This window comes from Urocitellus parryii, chromosome 5, assembly GCF_045843805.1.
Source record: "Urocitellus parryii isolate mUroPar1 chromosome 5, mUroPar1.hap1, whole genome shotgun sequence".
NCBI lineage: Eukaryota > Metazoa > Chordata > Mammalia > Rodentia > Sciuridae > Urocitellus > Urocitellus parryii.
The window spans coordinates 179,441,633-179,467,307 of record NC_135535.1 but is presented as its reverse complement, the minus strand read 5'-3'; the positions used below and the strand labels follow the sequence as shown (position 1 = coordinate 179,467,307).

Here is a 25,675-nt window from a genome sequence, read left to right as displayed (position 1 = left end):
TTTGATCCCTGTGAGGTGTGTGAATGAAGGTCTCCCACGTTCACAGAGTCTCTATTTCCTCATTTGTCAAAAAAAAATCTCTGCCCTGTGCTCCCCAGGATTTAGGGGCTTGGGGTGTTAAATAGCAAATGCTATGTACATTTACTTAGTTACATGATGATGTATGTTTGGTATTTCAAAATCTTTAAGTTGTATTACCTAGCTTATGCTTAGGCACTTGTGATGTTAGTTCAGCATTTAAAAATACTAAAAGACTTGATTTTCAAAGCCAAATTATCTTATTGTTTGATGAAATATTTCATGTTCAATATTTTTATATAGAAGTCAGAGATACCCTTATTTCCCCCAAGTCATGAATTTCTAAACAGTCAATTAGTCTGAGAATCCAGCATGTTGAGCAGTGTTTTGTATTGAATACTCTTTTCTTAATTGCAGCGGCACATTGGAACCACCAGGCACTGTGTGATTGTGTGTTTATTTTCTTGCCTGTTTTTAAAATGCCTATTCCTCTAATCTGTTCCAGAGTGGCAGAACTAGGCTGTCATAGATAGAAGTTTTGAAAGAAGACAAGAGTAAACAGTTTGTTTCAACCCATATCAGGTGACCAGTGTACACTTAGAGGGAATTAGAGCTTACCTAATTCATTGGCTCAGCACTTTATGTCAATAGAACACTTGCTGATTAATAGGGAGCACTATAAAAACTTTACTTTGATTGTAAACTCACAGCTGTCTCAGTAAAAGGACAAGGCTTCAATGGATCCAGTTGTAGCCTTGGTGCTGTGTCTCTCCTGTTTGCTTCTCCTGTCATTATGGAGACAGAGATCTGGGAGAGGGAAACTCCCACCAGGACCCATGCCTCTCCCAATTCTTGGGAATATCCTGCAGATAGATACTAAAAACATCAGCAAATCCTTAACCGATGTAAGTATGTTGAGGCTTCTCCAGTGGCTTGTAAAGGATAAATAAATTAATCCTTAATTTTTAATTAAATAAATGCACAAGGCAAATTATTAAAAGAGATTGTTGTGCAGAAAATACTCTCTTTGGGTATTAATGTTTCCATTGTTTTTATATTTTTCACTGATAGAGTCAGTGTAATGAAACAATGCATCAGGGTTAAAAGAAATGCTTACATTTAATATTTGGAAGGCACTATTAATGTCAAAAGTCTGAAGAACCCTTGCCCTTCATTGTTTCATAGTCATTTGCTGTGATTTTCTATTTTCTGCACATTTTAATTTGTTCATGATGCTTTTGAGTGAATTTTTATTCATTTAAGCGTGTCTCTCATTTCCAGGAGTTCTGACTAGCTTCTTTTCAATATCTCTATTTCTTTATTGAAATGGTCTTTCAACCCCTTAGTTTTCTCTCTTAATTCATTCCTTAGGTCTTCCTCTAGTTTACTGAACATTTTAATAATCAGTTTTGTATCATTATTCTCTAGAATTTCACACACTTTCTTATCTGTGGAACCCTTTGGAGGGGGATTGTAAATTTGGGAAGAAGATATTTTGTCTGTTTCATCAAGTTGTCAGAGGTTTTGGACTTGCACTTCAATGGAGATGGCTTCCCCTTTCTCTTTTATACATATATCCTTTTTAAAAATTAATCTAATTTTAGTTTTTACACAAATAGAGCCCAACTTTTCATTTCTCTGGGTGTACGAAATGGAATGTTACCCAGCCTTAAAGAAGAATAAAATTATGGCATTTATGGGTAAATAGAGTTGGAGAATATCATGCTAAGTGAAGTAAGCCAATCCCAGAATAACCAAAGGCCAAATGTTTTCTCTGATAAGTGGATGCTGATCCATAATGGCGGGGGCAGGCAAGAGAAGAAGGGAGGAACTTTGGACTGAGCAGATGGGAGGGAGAGGAAGGGAGGGTGTTTGTATGTGGCGGGGAAGATTGTGGAATGAGATGGACATTATCACTTATGTCCTTTTGGGTGTAGTTATCTCCTTTGTTTTGGGACCTCTCTCTGTTTTTGATATATGAGTAGGTCCAGGGGTGTGACCTGAGCTTGCTGTTTGGTTGATCCTCCTGGAGGCCTGGTTGTAGGTTTGACGTTTCGTTTCCTTAATTCTATATGTTGAAGTAATGTTGAGGCTGAACACGTAATGTGGGGCTAGAACACGTGTGGGGTGAGATTCTTTGTTACTCAGCTGAGTTGTGTGTGTGGCTTGGGAGCAGGATGTCTACTCTGTGAAGCTGAAGTGACCCACTCACTTTCTGATCCCACTTAGAGGAGGCGGTGAGCCAGGAGCAGCACTATTGTTATCAACAGATGTACAGCCTTGAGACAAATGTCCAGCACCTATTTTGACATTGGTAAAACTAATCACCACCTATAGAGAAATGATGGGATCAAAAATAAAAAGAAAAAAATGTGAATGAGATCACTATTACACAGCAGAGGTCTACTACTTTGTCAGTTGTGTTAATAATCATAACAACATGAATGAGGGACAAATGGCATAAAACGTATAATTATATACTTAATGAAATTACATTTTCTCATGTGAAGAGAAAATAGGATAGAGAGGGAGGAGAATGTTTAAAATGTTTTCAAGAGCGAAGGCAGGAGAGGCAGAAGATAGATCACAAATGTAGACTCTAAAGAAAGAGAAATAAAAAATTAACTGTAAGTTGTTTACAAATGAAAGAGGAAGAGGAACAGGAAAATTTGAGTGTTATTGGGAGAAAAGAGCAAAGAAGGGCCATCAAGAGGGCTAAAAACCAAGGTACAGCAAACAAGCAAATGTGAGAGCAAAACAATCCAAAACCATGGATGCATACATCCCTCCTGTGTGAAACCAGTGGTCAATAATAAATAAGGGCAGGTGAAAGCAAACTGATATGAATATATACAAATATTGAACCTATTCTTGCAGTGAGTGCACACACATGCACACACAAACACACACAGAAATCTTGCACAATGGAAAGAAGTAAAAAATAATAAAATACAATAAAATGATTGTGGGCTCAGTTGGTCCAGCCATAGCTCATCAAAGAGCTGAGGAAGGTGTGGCTGTGGAGTCAAGGAGAGACCCCTGGGGAACAGTTTCAGAGAACTTGATCCACTTTATTATTGCATAGGCAAACTTTTGTGCATAGCCTGTTCCTGGGGGAATGAGGGTCATTGAGGGTCATAATGATCCAGTAAGCTAGCAGTGCTTACACGCGGTGACTAACGGGCTAATAGGTCATTGGCAGAGAAGCAGAAGGAAAAGGACATGCTGTGCACATGAGGGCACCTGAGGGAGGCCAGGTTTCCATGGTGATGGGGCTGAGTGTGGTTAGTGTGCTAATCACAACTTCCGGATTCAGTGTGCTGAACCCTGAGAGTCCCTCACATAGGCAACATAGGTCGCTTTCCAACTCATGGGCCCAACAAATGATATTTGAAAAAAAAAATTAAAGTTTTTTATTTGTTATTTTAAATACACCTGAGAGTAGAGTGTATTTGGACTAGGATCCCATTCTTGAGGTTGTACTTTATGTAGAGCTACATGGGTAGTGTATTCGTTTATGAGCGAAGGAAAGTTATGTCTGGTTCATTCTACTCTCCTTTCTATTCCCATCCATCCTCCCTTCCCTTCATTCCCCTTTGTCCAATCCATCGAACTTCTATACTTCCCCTCTTTACCCTTTCTTGTTGTGGGCTAGCATCCACATATCAGAGAGAACATTCGGCCTTTGTGAAATATCACATAGCATGATATTTTTTAGTTCCATCCATTTACTGGCAAATGCCACAATGCCATTTTTCTTTATGACTGAGTAATATTTGAATCATTGTGTATATAAACCACAGTTTGTTTACTCAGTGATCTGTTGAAGGACACCTAGGTTGGTTCCATAGGTTGACTATTGTGAGTTGAGCTGCTCTACATATTGATATGGCTGCATCACTGTAGTATGCTGATTTTAAATGCTTTGGGGATAAACTGAGGAGTGTGATAACTGAGTTAAATGGTGGTTCCATTCCAGGTTTTCTAAAGAAAACTGCTTTCCAGAGTGGATGCACCAATTTGTAGTAACACCAGCAATGTAAGAGTGAACCTTTTCCTCCACATCCTCACCAACATTTATTGTTACTTGTATTTTAATTATTTGCCAATCTGACTGGAGAGAAATGGAATATCAGTATAGTTTTAATATGCTTTGTAACCCAGGGGTCAAGTATCAGGAGCTACTCTGGAAATACATGCCCTTAAGTCCTAAGTAAGAGATACCAAACAATTATTGCTTCCTGCAATAACTTGAGCTTTATGTCCGTTCAGATAATGAGGCCTGGCCCTAGGAGTAGGTATTACCCGGTGGGTGGGGTTGAGTTACACTTACCTATTCCTTTGTAATCCTACCCCTTACCCTTTTTTGGATAGAATGTTCTAAGAAACAGTGTCCCCCAAGAAAAGCCAGCTCCAGAATAGCGCTCTCTCTCTCTCTCTTTCTCTCTCTCTCTCTCTCTCTTCAGCCTCTCGTGACTTTCTCTTGCCCCTCTGTGGGACCCTGAGGCCAGGAGCTGGGTAAGCCATCCTGAAGCTTATAAAAAGGTATTCCGTGTCTGCATGGTATTTTGTGTCACCCCAACTTCACATGAGTGACTTTGGTACAGTTGCTCTCACTGGACACTGGACAAGGGCATCAGAGTCAAGGTTTGGGCATTGTTAACCCAAACATCTTTGCATTCCTCACTTATCCAACTGCCAGACAATGTGGCTAGGAGCTCATTTGTGGTAGTAGTAGCTCTCAGCGTCCATTCTTCTAGCGTAGGGTAGGATCCACTGAGAAGTGCTGACAAATTGTAAATTCCTGTAGCGGAAGTGGTGCTACTTACCCCAACATGGAATGAACCTGGAGAACTTTATGAGGAAGGAAGTAGCCACACAGAAAGACCTTCACTACATGATTTCACTTACATGTGGAGTCTCAGAAAACAAAGCATACACCTCAAACTCAGAGTAAGAGTAGAATGGTGGTGACTGGGGGCTGGGATGTGAGAGAAAAGGCGAGATGTTTGTTCAAGGGTACAAATGATACTGCCGGTGACCAGTTCTGCTCCCCCATATGTTGAAGTATAACATTAGGAGCAAGCACATAAAGCAGGGTTTATTTAAAAAGAAGTAACATAGACTTCTTCTGCGAGGGAGAAGGGGGCCATAGCTGGTATCCTGGTCTCCCAAGAAGTGAGGGGTGTTTTGCCTTTTTATATGTCCTGGGCTTCCTTGGTTCTCTGGCTCTCTTCCCCTTATCTCTCCTTCTTGTGTATGTGACTAGGCTGGGGAGATGCTCAGTGGGATGGCCAAAAGGTGAGAAGTAGATGTACAGGGAAGGACTGGATGGAGCAGCCCAGGACACATTAATTAACAACTCTATGACTCCCTATAGGGAGTGGAAGTTCTTGGGAGAGGTTACCCTAGCAACAGATTGGAGCAGAGGCAGGTTATCTTTGACAGGGTGTTGGAAAGACTCTGAAGGCATTTCAATCTCTCAGGGGAGGGTCTCCAACCTCCTGGACTCACTCAAATTGGTCTCCTTGATCTGACCTGTTTAAACTGACTGCCTGTCTAAATCTGGCTTCACAAACCTTCAGTTACTATGTGAATAAGCACTGGAGACCTAAGGCTTATTCACATAGTGGTGACTATAGTAAATAATAATGCATTTTACACCTGAAGTTTACTAATGTGTTTTCATCACACACATATGAAAATGTTAACACTTAGGCGATGCATATATTAATTAACTTGGCTGTGGTAATCAATTTGCAAGGTCTATATAAATCAAAATACCACATTTTACACTCTAAATATACATACCTTTTATTTTTCAATGGTACCCCAATAAGGCCATTAATAAAAAGAAAACCATGGGTTGAGAAATAGCATAAGGGAAAGAAGGAATGAATTAAGCAATCATGGTCCACTGGATGGCAACAGAATCCTTGTGCATTTTGCACAAAGCTGCAGTCTGTACTCTATGAATTGCTGCTGGGTGAGAGAAATTGCTATGCTGGATGGCCTGATGCTGCCTCCCTGGTACTCACGCTCTTGCTGTGTTAGTGATACCTGTAGCCTCAACCTATGAGTGTTAAGATCATCTGGGGGCACTTTTAAAAATATAGACTTCCAATACATAGTTATCATGGGCTTACTCAATCAAAATCTCTATAATACAAGCACTGCTAATGACCCAGAAGAAATCAGCTGCATTTTGGTGCCAAAGTGGATAAGCAATGGTGACTGACGAATTGTTCAAACTTCAGAAATTGAACAAGATTCAAATTTGAGTCTTAAGTTTATTAGTTATGGTGCACTGCAAATGTCTGACTTCATTTCCTTTCATGTAAAATAGGACACATAATTTCCCTAAATGCATTGATGTGAAGATTAGTTATAGTGTAGATATCAATTGTCTGAGTCAGGCATGGCAGATCATAGACCATCCATAATGACAGCCATAGTTGACATCACATTTGTGAGCAAAATTCAGAAATATTTGAAGATTCTTGTGGCACAATAAAGTATAACAAATATGGCACAATAAAGTATAACAAATATAAGAATAATCTGTAACAGTCTGAATCATTCCAAACATATAGTTCAAATGCTGATCTTCCTCAGCTAATGTTTGCATTTTCTTTCCTATTTCTAGTTGTCAAAAGCCTATGGCCCTGTGTTCACTGTGTATTTGGGTTTGAGACCCACTGTGGTGTTGCATGGCTATGAAGCTGTGAAGGAAGCCCTGATTGATCATGGGGAAGTATTTTCTGGAAGAGGCAGTTTCCCTGTGGGTGATAGAGTTACTAAAGGATTTGGTAAGTGGGCATGCATGTGAGGTGGCTGAGCAATGGTCATGGGGAGGAGAAGAATGAAAAAGAGAAAGTCAGATTGAGCTTAACCATCTCTGTGGCTCACTCATCAACTTTCTGTACGTTGGCTGGGATATCCTCCTAGATTCTGCTCTCCCTCATTTAGGAATCATTTTTAGTACTGGAAGCAGATGGAAAGTGATGAGGCGCTTCTCACTCATGACCCTGAGGAATTTTGGGATGGGGAAGAGGAGCATTGAGGACCGAGTTCAAGAGGAAGCCCGCTGCCTTATGGAGGAGTTGAGGAAAACTGAGTGTGAGTGATTCATTATATCATCGTCCTTAACAGACTGCTCTTTTCTGTGTCTAGTGAATGCATTTCAGCAACAGCCAGATCTTTAGTTATGGATCCTTTTAGTCCTTATATGGAGGAGGTATAATTCAAAGCAGAGAGCCAGAGTTTGTGTATCTGTGCTGCCCAATCACAGGCATGACTGGGTATGCATGGTGGGCGTAAAAGATAATATAATCCTATGCTGACAAGTTTTATTTCTGTTTTCAAATCATTGCATCATGAAGACACAAGGTGTAGAGTTCCTTTTTCTTCAAGAGTTAAAGAGCAGGGTTTCCCCGTGGCACATTTGTGAGTTTCCCACTCCACGGCCTTCACCATTGTCTATTGGACACCATGGAAATATCCACCTTAGACTCTGCAGAGCTGAAGCAAGTGATGTGTACTTTCACTTAATTGGACTGTGGTTGTCCAGTCACTTTTGTTATCTGTCTTCTCTCAGGGTTTCTTCCCAGGACAGTACCTAGTAACTATACTAATCTATGGTTTTTCATTGATTTGCATATCTCCTGGAAAGTGTCAAATATTCTTATGGGAATCACTTATCTCTACTGACCCAAGATGTTTTTTTCAGTGTCTTTGATTTTCATCTTGCATCCAGATTGCTCTGTTTTTAAACTTGTCTTCCAAATTAACAAAAAAAAAAAAAAAAAAAAAAGGAAAGACTAAGAATCAGACATTACCAATGAATGACACACACCTAGAAACTCCCTGGCTTCCCTAATTACCCTCTAACTCCATAGATAATGGAAACATTTGTTATGAAAGCTTAGAACTCTAGAATATTTACAGAGCCTGGTGGAGGAGAAGATAACTCGAAAGCTTTGCTTTTACCCAATGCTCTATGCTTTCTTTGCATCAGTTTTTCATTTGTTTATTTCTAAATTATCCTATTGTATTTTTTACCGACATTTAATCAGTCCATATTAATGAGTTTCCTATGGTACTCATACACAAGCGTACAGCATGTACAGTTAAAAGCCATCCTCTCCATCTCTCTATCCTCCTCACTGCCAGCGCACTTGCAGTAATCGCAATTTTACCTTCAGGTTCACATTCATTTTAGCTTCCACACATGAGAGAGACCTTGCAATACTTTACTGTTTCTGACCTCTTACTTACCATAAGGTCCCCAGTTCTGTCTCTCTTGCATTAAAAAGACAAGATTTAATTCTTCTTTATGACCGAATATAAATACATTTGTTTATGTAACAGAGCATCTTTATCCACTATTCTGTGGATAAGCACATAATTTAATATGATATCTCAATTATTATGAAAAGTGTCATAGTTATCCTCCTGAACATTGCAGGAATCTATGTTGTATATTGATTTCATTTCTTTTATCTGGGTATCAGAAGCAGGACACCTGAATCATATGGAAGATGTCTTTATGTTTTGAGAAAATTGCATCCTGTTTTCCTTAGCCTGAGTGTCCTAATGTACATTCCCACCAAGAGGCATAGGGTGTCCTTCTTCTGCATACCTCTCCAAAATTTGTTATTTGTTGTTGTTGGTGGTGGTAATTTGGGTTTCCTATTTTTGTTTTTGTGTTTTGACAACAGCCATTCTAATTGTGACAAAATAATTCCTTATGGTAGTTTTGATTTACATTTGCCTAATGGTTCATTAAAATGGCATTTAAAAATATATTTATTGCTCAGTTTTATTTCTTCTTTTGAGAAGTGCCTATTAAGATCATTTGCCCATTTTTAACTGTGTTACTTAGGATTTGTTGTTTTTTTGTTCCTTAGGTATTGTAGATTTTAATCCTTTTTGACACAAATAAGTGGCAAATATTATCTCTCATTCTGTAGACTATCTCTTCACTCTATTGACTGTTGTGTACGAGCTTTTCATTTTGAAGTAATCTACTTGCCTGTTTTTGCTTTTAGGGCCATATAGAAAAAAATCATCACTTGTCTCCATCTTGAGGTGTTTCCCCTATGTTTTCTTCTAGTTCGTTTAGAGTTTCAGTTCTTTTTTTTTTTTTTTAAAGAGAGAGAGAGAGAGAGAGAGAGAGAGAGAGAGAGAGAGAGAGAATTTTTTTTTAATATTTATTTTCTAGTTCTCGGCGGACACACATCTTTGTTGGTATGTGGTGCTGAGGATCGAACCCGGGCCGCACGCATGCCAGGCAAGCGCGCTACCGCTTGAGCCACATCCCCAGCCCGAGTTTCAGTTCTTACAGGAAGGTCTCTGAGCCATTTTGAGTTGAATTTTGTTCAGGTGAGAAATAAGGGTCAAGTTGGAATCTTCTTCATGCTCCATTTATTGAAGAGGCTCTTTTTTCTCCACCATAAGTCTTGGGATTTTGTTGAGAATCAGTGGACTGTGCATGCTTGGTTCCCCGCTACTACATCCCCCATCGCCCCAAGATCTCCATTCTCTCCCATTGTTCTTTTTGCCTGTTTCTGTGCCAGTACCATGCTCTTTTGCTTACTGTGGCTCTGTAGTTTGGCTTGAAATCAGGAATCCTCCTGCCTCCAGCTTTTCCCCTTTGCTCAACATTGTCTTGACTATTTAGATTTTTCTTTTTGTACTTCTGCATGGATTTTAGGTATTTTTTTCTAGTTCTGTGAAGAATATCTTTGATATTATCTCATGGGAATTGAATTAAGCCTGCAAATTGATTTGGATAGCATGATCCTTTTAACAATGTTAATCTTCCAGTTTCTGAGCATGGGAGGCATCTTCATTTTTTGGTATCATCTTCAATTACTTTCATCAGTGTTTTGTAATTATCATTGTAGATGTCTTTTGCTTCCTGGGTTAATTTTTTTTTATCAAGTAAATTAATTAAATCTAAAATTTACCTGTCTTTTTTGGATACTTTTAGTTGTAGATGCACACAATAACTTTATTTAATTTACTTCTATGTATTGCTGAGGATCGAACCCAGTGCCTCACATGTGCTAGGCAAGTGCTCTTACTCAGCCCCAACCCCATCCCTAAAACTTACCTGTTTTATCAAGTAAACTGTAACTAAAAATATAGTTGTGAGTTTGGATACTTTTTTTCTTAACAAATGATATGTACTGATCACCTAATTGTCATTTCATTTTTATAGATTCCTAAAAAAATGAAAATCTTGTCATATGTTAATTTCTTTACCTATAAAATTGCAGCATTGACTAAAGTGATGTCCAGCATTTAGAGTCAAATGTATGAAAGATGATTTATCAAGAACTCTGTAATGTTTGGAACAATCAATAATAAAAAAAAAATATAAAAAGAAGAAAAAAAACAGCATTCAAATTTACTAAAATATGTTATGCTGGTGGCTATATGATTCAGAGAAATGTTCCAGAAGTTCACAGGGGGGCAGTATTGCCAAATAGATTAAATTTTGAGGCATTTAAAGATGATGGGCTATATTTCCTAAAGTGGCAAATTTTCTTTTAGTGTTTCTCTCTTACGCTCTCTCTAATGAAGAAATAAACAGATTACATTTATAAATTTAACCTTTGTGTCACCTTGAATTTACTTTAAAATAAAAATTTCTCACCTTTATTGAGAAATTGCTTATGTATGTTTGCCTTTCTTCTTCTTAAAATATGAAGGTTTTCTGCTTATATCCATTTTTTCCCACAAATATACAAATTTGTACAGTTACTATCTATTAGTCTTTTTAACTCTGCAGTTTTTACACATGAATCTTTCAATGATATAAAATCAATGTCCCTAACTTCTTTTCCTTTTTGTATAATTCCTAATTATCTACAGGTTTGATGAAAAATATGATTCTGCACTGAAATTGAATAAACAAGTGTTTTTAAGTGATCTTTTAAAATGTTTTCCAAAATAAGTGTCACTTTGGCTTAGGATGGCTTAAAAAGGCAGTGGAATTGATTGGAGCATTAGGAAAACCATTATTAAACTGGCTACCAGGTAAAAGTCAATTCGAGTTTAAGGTAAAAGTGAATGATTTTTAGCATGGTGAATATTTTTCATATCAAAGGAATTCATAGATATGGCTTAGCTTTTTTACATTTACCTTTCCCTGTTATTTCAAAGAGAAATACATTTGTATGTATACTTTAATATTAATTTTTAATGTTTCCACTTCTTCAGCCTCACCCTGTGATCCTACTTTTCTCCTGGGCTGTGCTCCCTGCAATGTGATCTGCTCCATTATTTTCAATAATCGCTTTAATTATAAAGATCAGCATTTTCTAAAGTTTATGAGGAAAGTAGATGAAAATGTGCAGATTCTGAGTTCCCCATGGATCCAGGTAAGACAAAATCCCACCTCCTTTTCTTGAGAAATTATATGATCTTTATTCTGACAAGTTAAAATTTCTAGTGCTCCAAGCAGTAAAGTGAGTCTAGATACAACAGTCTGACCCAGAGTATCAGGAAAATATGTCTGAGTCTTTTACTTTATACACAGGAAAATAAATGCCCACATGTAGAGATGACAGGCAAGCCCACTGGCTCTCTGGCCAGTTTGTTTCCCAGTATCCCCCAAAGCCTAATCTTTATAAAGGACTTTGGTAACTGCATTTGAGCAAGATTAAGGTTATCAGGCCCCAGTGGAGGACTCATCAGTCACAAGGGCTGCACTCCAATCACCACTTAGAAATTTCATCACTTTAATTGGCAGAAATACAGTTATCTGATATTTGACAAAGTTTTCAAAAAACATATGTTGGAGAAAAAAAAATGCCTTTTTAACAAATGGTGTCAGGGAAACTAGCAATCTATATGTGGAATGAAATTGAATCCCTATTGCTTACCTTGCACAAAACTCAACTCAAAGTGGATCAAAGACCTAGGAATTAGACCAGAAAATGCACCTGCTAGAAGAAAATGTTGGCTCACACTTCAACATGTTAGTTCAGGAACTGACTTCATTAACAAGACTCCTAAAGTGCAAATAAGAAAATAAAAATCTTTGCCATCTGCTCTTTAGATAGGGCATCAATATCCAGGATATACAAAGAACTTATAAAAATTAACACCAAAATACCAAATAACCCAATCAATAAATGGGCAAAGGAACTAAACAGACACTTCTGAAAGAAAGAAATATGAATGGTCAACAAATATATGGAAAAATGTTTAACATCCCTAGCTAGCATTTAGAGAAAGGCAAATTTAAACTACACTGAGATTTCATCTCATTGCGGGCAGAATGGCAATGATCAAGAATACAAATAACAATAAATGTTGGTGAGGATGTGGGGGAAATGTATATTCACACATCGTTGATGGGACTGGAAATTGGTGCAATTACTCTGGAAAGCAGAATAGAGATTACTCAGAAAACTATGAATGGAACAACCATTTGACCCAATTATCTCACTCCTCAATATACACCTCCAAAGGATTTTAAATCAGCGTATTACAGTGATGCAGCCACTTCAATGTTTATTACAGCACAATTCACAATAGCTAATCTGTGGAGACAACCCAGGTGCCCTTAAACAGATTCATGATTAAAGAAAATGTGGTGTATATACACAGTGGAACATTACTCAACATAAAGGAGAATGTCGTTATGACACTTTCTGGGTAAATGAATGGATCTGGAGAATATCAAAGTAAGTGAAATAAGCCATCCCACAAAACCAAAGGATAAATGTTTTCTCTGATATACAGAGGCTAATCCAAAATAAGGAGGGGAAGATAAAAAAAATGAATAGAAGAAAGATCAGTGGAGTAGACAAAAGAGAATGAAAGGAAGGGAGGATGGAAGGGAGAGTGAAAGATGATGAAATGAATCTGTCCTAACATTCCTACAAATGCAATATAAATATACCACAGTGAATCTCACTATCACGTACACGTACAAGACACTAATCTAAAAGAAACTATACGTAAACAGTAGAAAGATCAGAATAGTAGAGGAAAGGGAACAGTGGGGGAGGAAGTGAGGAGTAGAAGTGCTGGGGATGGAATAGAATAAATTTTATTCCATGCTTTTGTAAGTATGTCAAAATGAATAGTAATGTCATGTTTAACTAAAAAGAACTGATAAAAAAAATCAACCCCAGACGCATGCACGCACGCGCAAACACACACACACACATAAAATACCTTCATTTAAGGATATTAATGAGGGCGAATAGGAGCATAAATGCTGTAAGGACACTGAACTGGGTAGAGATTATTTTCTTCTTCTTTTTTTTGTCAGCTTTTTCACACCAGTGACCAAAAGCCCTGAAAAGAACAATTTAGAGATGGAAGTTTCTTTGGAGCTCACAATTTTAGATGTCTCAGTCCATAGATGACTGGCTCCATTCTTTGGGGCTTGAGGTGAGCAGAACATAATGGCAGAAGGGTGTGGTTGAGAAAAGCAGCTCAGGATATTGGACAAGGAAGCAGAGACCCCATTCACCATAAACAAGATACATACACCAAAGACCCTCTGGCAGTGACCTAGCTCCTCCATCCACAACCTGCCTACAGTTACCACCAAGTTGATCCCTATCAGTGAATGAATACACTGATTACATTAAAGCTCTTATAAATATTTTCACTTCTAAACCCTGTTGGATTTTCTCATGTATGAGCTCTTGGGGGACACCTCTCATCTAAACCACAACAGTGCTTCATGTGGCATCCCCCCCTGACAAGGTAGTAGTGTTAGGCGAACGAAATAATTGCATTTCAGGGTGTACGACCCTGCACAAACAGATTTACCCTCTGCTTAGCTGAGAGGTTCTGCATTCTTTATAAAAGTCAATTGTGAGATCTTTAGAAACCTCCTAACTACTCTTGTGCACAGTTCCTTCATCTATAGAATGCATTTCATTGTATTTTCAATATCTTTCCTATTTTATAGTAAGTACTCTATTTATGATGCTGCTTCACATAAGGAAAAGCTGAGAACAATAATTATAAACCATGGAAAATAATATGGTCTAATTCAGTCCCCACCACTTCCCCTTTCCCTCCTCCTGTTCTCTTCCCTCTTCCCTACTGAGCACAATTCATAATTACCATGCATTTTATTCTTTCTCCAGTTACCCCAACTCCCTTAAGCTCTGTTCTCATCTACAACACATCAATCATGGTAATTCATGCTAATCTGTATGGCTAGATTGTAGGAAAAAATTGGTCTTAAAAGGGGGAGAATATGTAAACTTATTTTTAAAAAAATTATTCTGATTTGTTATACATGATGGCAGAATGCAATTTATTTCATATTACACATATAGAACACAATTCTTCAAGAAACGGATTGTACACAGAATATTTTCAGACCATTTGTGTCTTATACATGTACTTAGGGTAATTATGTCTAACTCATTTCTACCCCCTTGCCTCCTCCCTTTCCCTCCCTCCCCTTTGCCTTATCTAAAGTTCCTCCATTCCTCTCATGCTACCTGCCCAATCGCCATTATGAGTCAGCATCCTCATACCAAAGAAAACATTTGGCCTTTAGTTTTTTTTGGATTGGCTTGCTTTACTTAGAATTATATTCTCCAACTTCATCCATTTACCTGCAAATGGCATGATTTTATTCTCTTTTAATGCTGAGTAATGTTCCACTGTGAGTTTATACCAAAGTTTCCCTATTCATTCATCTACTGAAGGGCGTCTAGGTTGGTTCCATAATTTAGCTACTGTGAACTGTGTTGCTACAAACATTCATATGGCTTTGTTCCTATAGTATGCTGTTTTTAAGTCCTTTTGGTGTAAACCGAGGAGAGTGATAGCTGGGTCAAATGGTGGTTCCATTCCTAGTTTTCCAAGGAATTTCCATACTGCTGTCCATATTGGCTGCACCAATTTGCAGTCCAACCAGCAATGTATGAGTGTGCCTTTTTCTCCACATCCTTGCCAACACTTATTGTTGTTTGTATTCTTGATAGCTGCCATTATGACTGGAGTGAGATGAAATCTTAGAGTAGTTTTGATGTGCATTTCTCTAATTGCTAGAGATGTTGAATATGTTTTCATGTGTTTGTTAATTGATTGTATATCCTCTTTCAAGAAGTGTCTGTTCAGTTTCTTGGCCCATTTATTGATTGGGTTATTATTTTTTTAATGGTGTTAAGGATTTTGAGTGCTTTATATATCCTAGAGATTAGTGCTCTATTTGATGTTCTAATCTCTAGGATATATATATATATATATATATATATATATATATATATATATATATATATATATGGAGGAGGCATCCTGTAGGCTCTCTATTCACCTCACTGATTGTTTCTTTTGCTGAGAAGAAGCTTTTTAGTTTGAATCAATTCCCATTTATTGAGTCTTGGTTTTTATTCTTGTGCTACAGGAGTTTTATTAAGAAAGTTGGGGCCTAAACCAATATGATGGAGATCTGAGCCTACTTTTTCTTCCTTTAGGTGCAAGGTCTCTGGTTTAATTCTTAGGTTCTTGATTCACTTTGAGTTTTGTGCATGGTTAGAGAGGTTTAATTTCATTTTGTTACATGTGGATTTCCAGCGACATTTGTTGAAGAGGCTATCTTTTCTTCATTGTATATTTTTGATGCCTTTGTCTAATATAAGATAACTGAAGTTATGTGGGTTAGACTCTGTTTTTTCTATTCTGTACCATTGGTCTACAGGTCTATTTTGGTGCCATTACCATGCTATTTTAGTTACTATTAGGAATAGTAATGCCACCAGCTTCATTCTTCTTGCTAAGGGTTGCTTTGGCTATTCTGGATCTCTTATTTTTTCAGATGAATTTCATGACTGCTTTCTCTATTTTTATAAGGTATGCCATTGGGATTTTGATTGGGATTGCATTGAATCTGTATAGTGCTTTTGGTAGTATAGTCATTTTGACAATATTAATTCTGCCTATCAAAGAACAAGGTATATCTTTCCATCTTCTAAGGTCTTCTTTAATTTTTTTCTTTAGTGTTTTGTAGTTTTCATTGTTTGGGGCATATATATTTATAACTGTTATGTCCTGTTGATGTATGGTTCCCTTAAGCAGTATGAAATGTTCATTTTTATCCTTTTTGATTAACCTTGGCTTGAAGTCTGCTTTATTTTATATGAGGATGAAAACCCCTGCTTGCCTACATAGGCCATGTGAATGGTATATTTTATCCCAACCTTTTACCTTCAGTCTGTGGGTTCTTTTCCTATGAGATGAGTCTCTTGAAGGCAGCATGTTTTTTTTTTTTAATCCAATCTACCAGCCTATGTCTCTTGATTGGTGAGTTTAAGCTATTTAGGGTTATTGTTGAGATATTATTTGTATTTTTGGTCATTTTTGTTTATTTTTGGTATTTAGCTTGACTTGTTTTCTCATTTGGTTGGTTTTTCTTTTATTGTAGTCCTTCCCTTTGCAGATTTTCATTATTGTTTTTCATTTTCTTCTTGTTGAATATTTTGCCAAGAATGTTCTCTAGTGCAGGCTTTCTTGCTGTAAATTCTTTTAGCTTTTATTTATCATGGACGGTTTTTATTTCATCTTCAAATTTGAAACTTAATTTTGCTGCATATAAGATTCTTGGTTGGCTTCCATTATCTTTTAGAGCTTGGTATATATTTTTTCCAAGATCTTCTAGCTTTTAGAATCTGGATTGAAAAATCTGCAGAGATTTGAATTGATCTTCTCTTAATCTGATTTTTTTTCTCTTGTGGCCTTTAAAATTCTATCCTTATTCTGTATGCTAGGCATTTTCATTATAATGTGACTTGGTGTAGATCTGTTGTAATTTTGTACATATGGTGTCTTACAGACCTCTTGTATTTGATTTTCCAATTCATTCTTCATGCTTGGGAAATTTTCTGATATTAATTCATTGAAGAGATTGCACATTCCTTTGGTTTGAATCTCTGAACCTTCCTTTATCCCAATAAATCTGAAATTTGGTCTTTTGGTATTATCCCATAATTCTCGGATATTCTGTTGATGTTTTCTTACCATCTTCACTGTGAGGTCAACTTTATTTTCAAGATTGTATATTTTGTCTTCATTGTCTGAGGTCTTGTCTTCCAAGTGGTTTAGTCTTGTTGGTGATGCTATCAATTGAAGTTTTTGATTGGCTTATTGTTCCTTTCATTTCGAGGATTTCTGTAGTTTTTTTTTTCAGTATCTCTATCTCTCTTTTTTTTTCCTTTCAATTGTATTTATTTTTTTTATTTTATTTATTTTTTTATTGTTGATCTATCTCTTTTTTGAAGTAATCTCTTTCAACCTGTATTTGCTCTTCCATCTCTGTTTTGGTGTGATTGATGGGCACCTGAATTTGTTCTCTTATCTCTTTGTTGGAGTGATTGTTTTTGCCTGTATCTGCTCACTTAGGTTGTTTTTTAATTCCCAAATCAAATGCATATTCTGAACTCCTTCTCTGACATTTCACTTACTTCACTATATATGGATTCTATTGTTGTAGTTTCTTGGTTTGTTTGGGGCACTTTCCTCTCTTGTTTTTTTATGATGTCTATGTGTCTTCCTCTCTTGCAGTGTAGATCTGAGGTATTACAACTTCTGCCTTACTGTCTTATAGTGTGCCTACATGTTACTAGTACTCACTTTTAAGGGAGAGATCAATATTACAGCACTCAACGTGCAGCCTTGTATCAGTTAGCTCCTATTTTTGCATTTACAGTTTTGTCACTATAAATAGAAATGATGAGTTCGGTTATCTTCAACCATATAGTCAATAGGTTTGCATAATGGTTTACAGTTTCTGATGGTGGAAGGGGTACTGGGGGATTGGCTGAGATGTTTATGAGGTAGGATGTGAGAATATGGATGTATTGGATTATATGACTAGTGAGAGGATAAATAGGAAGTTGGCTGTTAGTAGGAGAAACAAGAGATAGGCAACCCTATGCAAGACTCCTTGTTACCTTAGCAACAGAATAACTGCTAGCACCCCTCGTAGAGAAACCTCTGGTGCAGCCAGGCCACAGGGATGTTGGTGATGTCTTACCAGGACCTTATTGTTGTCTCTTGATAGAAGTGGTGATATCCCAGCTTTGGGGTGGTAGCATCTTCAAGCCTGTATGTTTCCTGATGTTGGGCTGTGGGGCCACACTTTGGTGACTAAGGAACCCCAGCACGGGGTGGCTCTCTCGTGTGTGTGTGTGTGTGTGTGTGTGTGTGTGTGTGGTGGTGGTGGTGGGGTGGCTCTGTCCCTGAACTCCATGCTGCAGGTGTGGGATGAGTGGGTGGGCTCTGCCTGGAATTCCAGGCTGCAGTGGAACCCTTATCTTATTTCCAAAGATGATGTTTGAGTATAGAAAAGGGTTATCATTTCTCTTTTAAGGTGGACATCATTTGTTTTTAAAGCTATAGTTTCAATGATGGACTAGGCATAATACTTATGTGTCTTTATTACTTGCTTGTAGTTAATACCTATTTTTATTTTGTAGGTCTGCAACAATTTTCCTGTTCTCATTAGTATTTTCTCAGGAAGTCATAAAAAACTTTTTAAGAATGTTACCGATTTGAAACAGTATTTTTTGGAGAAAATAAAAGAACATCAAGAATCCCTGGATATGAACAATCCTCGGGACTTCATCGACTGCTTCCTGATTAAAATGGAAGAGGTAGAACATGAATGATAACTCAGTTATCTAATTGCATCAGCATTTTGCGATTCACTGATTAATTCTATAATTACTAGTGATAGTTAAGTGGTCAGGCAAGACATTCTTGACAGGCCTTTGAAGCACATATTGCCTTTATGGTTTTGCATGAATTATCATAGAAGAATTAAAATTGAATTGTTAAACAGCTGGAATACATGGATCCTGTTCTATAGATACTAAAAATCTACCTGAGGAAAGACAAAATTCACATCTCAGATGAAAAGGGAATGGTTATAAACAAGCTGCAAAATATAAAATTGGAGCCACATAATGCAAATTAAAATCATTGTTTGCACTCAGTGTTCAGGAGAATGGGCAACTGTCCAGTGGCCTGCATGTGTAATGGTTCCTCAGTGATCAAGACCAAGTAACCAAAACATCAAACACTGATTTTATAGGACATGTTGCCCATTCTAAGACCAACAAAGTGCAACAGGAATGTAGATTACTGTCCTCACAGCTGCCTGCAGTAGGTCCTGCTTTATGGGGAATAGTAGCTGGTACGTAAGACACTGAGATTTATGAAAACTTTTCTTTGTCAAATATTTTCCTGGATACTATTTTTTTCAACTAGACTCCAGAGTTCCCAAACAGTTGCTTCAGAGAGTTTATATTAGGTCAATAGGGTTTTCTCTGAAAGGACTTATACCTGGAACTTCCTACTCCACTATCTTTTTGAGTCATTACTCCTGTACTGTCATCTTTTTTTTTTTAGAAAAAGGTTTTTATTAATACATTGAAATTATTCATAATAGTGGGATATATTGTGATATAGTTCTATATGCACACAGAACAAATTTGTCAGTTTTTCCCCCAAAATTCCCATTTCCTTCCTTTTCTTCCTTCCCTATTCCCCTTCTCTATTGTTCTTGTTGTTTTTCCATTTTGATGTGGTCCCTTTATGTTATTTTTTCTTTAGATGCCACATATGAGAGAAAACATGTGACCCTTGACTTTCTTTTACTTTATTTTTGTGGCACTGGGGATGGAATCCAGGATATTGTGCATGTGAGACAAGCACTTTACCAACTGAGGCATATCCCCAACCCATGACCCTTTTTTCTGAGACTGGTTTATCACACTTAGAATTATCTCCTCCAGTTCTGTCAGTTTCCTTAGAAATGACATTTCATTTTTAAGATTAAGTAAAACTTGACTGTATGTTACATACCATGTTGTTGTAATCTCTCTATCTGTTGAAGGATTCCTATGTGGGTTTCATAACTTGGCTATTGTGAACTGTTCTGCATATGTTACTAGAGTGTGTGACTTTAATTCTTTTGGATAAATAACCAGGAGTGGTATAACTTGGTCATTTTGTGGTTCCATTTTTACTTTTTAAAGGAATCTTCAGACTAATTTTTATAGTGATTATACTGATTTAATCATACCAACAGTATAAAGTGTTTTTCCTTCTAATTATTGTTTTTTTTCCATATATTTTTAATTGCTGCATTGTAGTTGTACACAATTTCAGGATTTGTTGTTACATAATTCATGCATGCACACAATATAACAATGTCATTTAGCCAATATTATTTTTCCAGTATTTCTCCTTTCCTCTCACCTCCTCATTTTTCCTGTTCCCTTTCTTCTACTCTACTGATTCACCATTGATCTTTTGTGATTTCCCCAACTTTCTTTTCCTTACTTAATACTTCAGGATAATTACCGAGGCCTGGTATAGCTGGGTCATATGATGATGGTCCCAGTATTAGTATTTGAGGAACCTTCATAATGATTTACATAGTGCTTGTACTAATTTTCAACTCCACCAACAGTGTAAAAGTGGTTTTGTTCCCTCCACATCATTTCAGGCATGAATTATAGTTTGTGTTCTTGATGACCTCCATGATAATTGGAATAAGATGAAATCTCACTGTTTTGAATTTCCCTAATTGCTAACACTGTTGACTATTTTTTCATATACTTGTTGACTGTTCATATTTCTTCTTTTGAGAAGTGTGTGTTTAGTTCATTTGTGCACTTATTATTTAAGTTACTTGTGGGGTTTTTTTGGTGTTGTTTTTGAGGTCTTTGTGTATTCTGCTTATTAATCCTCTACCAGAAGAATAGCTAGCAAAGTTTTCTCTCCCATTTTGTTGATTGTCTCTTCATACTCTTACTTATTTCCTTTGATGCCCTCTCATTTATTTATTTTTGATTTTATTTCCTGATTTTTAGGAGTCTTATTATAGAAGCCAATTCTTATATCTATCATTTGGAGTGTTGCCCTCCAGTTTTTTCCCCAGCAATTGCCACGTTTCTTATCTAATTCCTAGGTCTTTGATCTACTTTGAGTTTATTATGAGAAGGGTGAGAGAGAGGAATGTAGTTTTCTTCATTCACATGTGGACATCCAGTTTTCTCAGTGCCATTTGTTTAAACAAAACAAAATGGAACAAACATGACTTTTTCTCCAATGTATGTGTTTGGCGCCCTTGTCAAGGATTAGATCACTGTATCCATGTGGGTTTATCTTTATGATTTTGTTCCCATTAATCTACATGAAAGAATCAGGTAGTCTTTGTTGCCAGAGCACTATAATATAATTTGAGATGATGTATTGTGATGCCTCTGGCATTGCTCTTATTGCTCCATATTGCTTAAGCTATTTTGGGTCTTTTATTTTTCCAAATGAATGTTAGGACCTTTTCTTCCAGTTCTGTGAAGAATGGCATTGTTATCTTGATCAGGATTTCACTGAATCTATAGATTGCTGTGGTAATATGGTCATTTTGATAACATTAGCTCTATCTATTCAAGAACACGGGAAGTCTTTTTCTCTTCCTCCTAGGTCTTCTTCAGTTTCTTTCTTCATTGTTTTGTAATTTTAATCATAGATTTTTCATCTCCTCAGTTAGATTTTAGGATTTTTTTTAGGCTATTATGAATGAAATTGTGGTCCTGATTTGTTTTTTTAGTGGATTCATTATTGCTGTAACAGTTATTGATTATTTTTAATATTTTGATCTTATAGCCCGCCACTTTTCTTAACTTGTTTTCTGAAACAGCCCTGGAAATCTTCTGGTGAAGTTATTTTGGGTTTTCCAAATACAGACTCATATCATTTGCAAACAGTGATATTTGACTTCTTTCTTTCCTATTTGTATCATGTTTATTTTTTTCTCCTGCCTAATTGTTCTGACTAGAATATCAAGTACTTTTTTAAGTAGAAAAAGTGACAGTGGACATCTTTGTCTTTTTCCTGAGTGTGGAGAAAAATGTTTTCAGTTTTTTTTTTCCCATTCACTATATGATGGCTTGAGTTTCAACTTCCCTTATGATATTTAGGGAAGTTCTTACTATTCTTACTTTCTTCATCATTTTTTAACATGAATAGGTGCTAGATTTTGCCACTGGCTTTTCCTGGATTTATTGAGAATGCCATGTGATTATGATTCCTTGATTCTACTTATGTAATGGATTATGTTTACTGATTTGTAGGTATTGATCCACCCATTCTTGAATCCCTGGAATGAAACAAATGTAATCATCATGTACAATTTTTAGAATTTTTTCTTTTTTAGATGTATAATCTTATTGTGCTTTCAAACATGATTTGCCAATATTTTACTAAAAATTTATTCATTTGTATTTTATTTATTGGTTTCTAGTTTTCTTTCCATAATGTGTTTTTACCTGTTTGGGGGGGGGTGTGTCACAGTGATATAGACTTCATAAAATTTAATTGGGACTTACTCCCGTCCCACTCATGTGAGGAAGAGCTGTACTAGTTCTTCTTTTTTTTCTCCTTTTTTTTATTGGTTGTTCAAAACATTACAAAGCTCTTGACATATCATATTTCATACATTAGATTTAAGTGGGTTATGAACTCCCATTTTCACCCCAAATACAGATTGCAGAATCACATCGGTTACACATCCACATTTTTACATAATGCCCTATTAGTAACTGTTGTATTCTGCTACCTTTCCTATCCCCTACTATCCCCCTCCCCTCCCCTCCCATCTTCTCTCTCTACCCCATCTACTGTAATTCATTTCTCTCCTTGTACTAGTTCTTCTTTAATGGCCAGATAGAATTCAGATGAGAACCTATCTGTTCTGTTTTTTTTTTCCTGGAAGATTTTTTTAGCACTGCTTCAGTCTTTTTTTTTTTTTTTTTTTTTTTGAGAGAGGAGAGAGAGAGAGAGAGAGAGAGAGAGAGAGAGAGAGAGAGAATTTTTTAGTATTTTTTAGCTTTCGGTGGACACAACATCTTTACCTTATTTTTATGTGGTGCTGAGGATCGAACCCAGTGCCCCGCGAGCGCGCTACCGCTTGAGCCACATCCCCAACCCCAGTACTGCTTCAGTCTTGTTGTTTGTAATTGGTATGATAAAGCTTTCTATGTCTTGGTTCAATTATTGCAGGTAGAATCTGGATATAAATTTGTTCATTTCATCTAGATTTTCCAATTTATTGGAATAGAAGTTTTAAAGGCAGTCCACAATAATCCTCTGGATTTCAGAGCTGTCTCTGGAACTAGCTCCTTTTTCATGTCTGATTTTGTTAAATTGTATCTTCTCTCTTTTGTTTAGTTTGGCTGTTTTATCAGTCTTGTTCGATCCTTTCAAAGAACCAAGTCTTTGTTTCATTGATCCTTTGCACTTTTTTGTTCTCTTATTAATTTCAGCTTGCATCTTAATTATTTCATTTTTTTCTAAAATATTTGAGATTAGGTTGTTCTAAATTTTCTAAAGCTTTGAGATGCATTATTAGGTATTTGGGCTATTTCAGATTTTTTAAATGTATTCATTCATGGTTTATAAACTCTTGTCTAAGAACTGCCTTCCTAGGGTTCCAGAAATTCTGGCATGTTGCATCTCTATTGGTTGACACCAGGATATGCCAACATCTGGAGCAGCAGCCAAGCTTCTAGGGACCTCTTGCTAGGTAGCACCTGATATTTTTGGGTTTCACCTGTCTGCTGCCTTGAAAATTTCCCACAGTCTTCCGACCTCAGTTTTTCTCTGTAGAACTGATGTTTTAATTCATACTTGGGGAGCTGCTACTCTATTGTGGGTTCCTTTGGTCTTCCATTTTCCTTAATTGCAGTACTTCTATTTTAATGACACTAAATGTTTCACTGCCTATTGCACAATATATTCCTATTTGGGTCTTCTTTGAAATTTTGATTGGACAATCTTAGAAAACTAGGTAAAGTCAATATTACCTTATCCAGGAAATATGCCTGTTGAGATAACTGTCTCTCTAAATGTTGCTTACATATTATTGAACATCCTATAGTCCACCTGGAGCTTATATAAGCCCCATTAAATAAATTATCACCTATGAACTGGTTATAAAAATACATATTTTATATATGTAATTCATGTGTAAGGGTTATTTTATATTTTCAAATCTTTAGTCAATATTTAAAGTTAACCTTTGTTGATGTCAACTCTGTGGCAAGCAATACCCTCAGTCCAAAATCAAAATTAGTTCTTCTTATCGAGTACTTTCTATTTCTCAGTTTCCAATGTATGAGCGCTCTATCGAGTCAGCCCCTTATCCTCAGAATCTGCATTATCTCTATTCTTTCCCTTAATTCTCAATGAACAGTTAATACCTAAACTCTCTGTCTTTGTGTTTGTGGTGTCTTTTTCAATTTGTGTCTTAAGAACAGGGTGAATTTCCTGGTGAACTTATTCTTATAATTTTTTCCTAAGTTATCTGTTGCCTCACATATGAAATATATTTTCTTTCCAATTCATTCTCTTTTTGTTTATTTTAGACTATGCTGCCATATTATCTTTTGCATATTTTCCAGTTCCTAATGAGTGTGTGGGAAATCCTAATTCCAAGTAAATTCTTTAGCAGAAGAAGAAAATTGTGTGTTCTTGATTTATGTAATTTTATCTACCATGATGTGGCTGTAATTTACCTATTTGTATCAATTATTATCATCTTTATGTACAAATAAAGGAAAATCAATTACCAGAAATTTTAAAATTGTATTTAGTCATCTAACATATAAGGAAGACTTGTGGTGGGCTAGACTAGATTTAGTACCATAGCCGAGAAACATCAGAGACTCAGGTACCTTCCATTTGTCTGCACCATATGTTATGTGTTGCATGTGGTTTGTCCCCTCCAAAACATATGTTGAAAGTTGTTTCCCAATGAAACAGTGTTGAGAGGTGCCAGGACAGAATAAATCTCTTTTCTTTGTAAATCACACAGTTTCTGGCAATCTGTTATAGCAACAGAAAATGAAATCACACATTGTACTTAATATACTAGCTTTTATCTTCATGATTAAATCTTGCAATCTCAAAATGATTTCTGTCTGGCCTACACTATGGGTCTATCATTTTATGTATATATATATATATATATATATATATATATATATATATATATTATGTAGGAAGAAGGAAAGAGAAATGGCATCAACAGACTTTCCCTTGTATTTTATTGATAAGAAATATGATGCATGTCCTTCCTAGTTGCAAAAAAGGATGGTGAATAGAATCTTTAGGCAACAAGGCGCAAACAGACATTTAGTCAATTTATCTGTAGTTTATCATATCACACAGTAGCTTTTAATGATATTGTAGTCTTTTGATTCTCTGTTGGCCTAATTTTATAACCGTATGATTGTAAATTATTATAAATAAAATTAATTGTGAAATAAATGCATTGAATTATTTATAGGAAAAGGGCAATCCACAGACTGAATTTACCACTGAAGCCTTAATAAACATTGTTAATGATCTGTTTGGAGCTGGAACAGAGACAACAAGCACTACTCTGAGATATGGACTCATGCTCCTTCTGAAGCACCCAGAGGTCACAGGTATGACTACAGATGGTGAGCAGGGTGAATTTTACAATAGAAACTTGGCAAGACACTGCTAGTGTCCTCCACCTTATTTCTCTTAAAGAAGTTTCCTTATTGAATGTGCTGTGTCACCAGAGTACAAATGCAAATTACTTCTTCTAAAGTGTGAGAAGAGGAATAGA

At 36.5% G+C, this 25,675-nt stretch overlaps 1 protein-coding gene across 2 annotated transcripts in view; it reads left to right on the top strand.

Moving 5' to 3' along the window:
• Positions 1-742: 742 nt before the first annotated feature.
• The window catches only part of LOC113177715 (cytochrome P450 2C18-like), a 36,450-nt gene continuing 11,517 nt past the window's right edge, over positions 743-25,675 (top strand). Inside the window, exons 1-6 of one of the 2 annotated variants that reach the window (XM_077798307.1) lie at positions 743-923; positions 6,665-6,827; positions 6,988-7,137; positions 11,248-11,408; positions 18,486-18,662; positions 25,367-25,508. In XM_077798307.1, the coding sequence (XP_077654433.1) occupies positions 756-923; positions 6,665-6,827; positions 6,988-7,137; positions 11,248-11,408; positions 18,486-18,662; positions 25,367-25,508 (961 nt within the window). In that variant the 5' untranslated portion in view covers positions 743-755. Of the gene's footprint in view, positions 924-6,664; positions 6,828-6,987; positions 7,138-11,247; positions 11,409-18,485; positions 18,663-25,366; positions 25,524-25,675 lie in introns of both variants that reach the window. The other variant, XM_077798306.1, reaches the window with a different exon arrangement.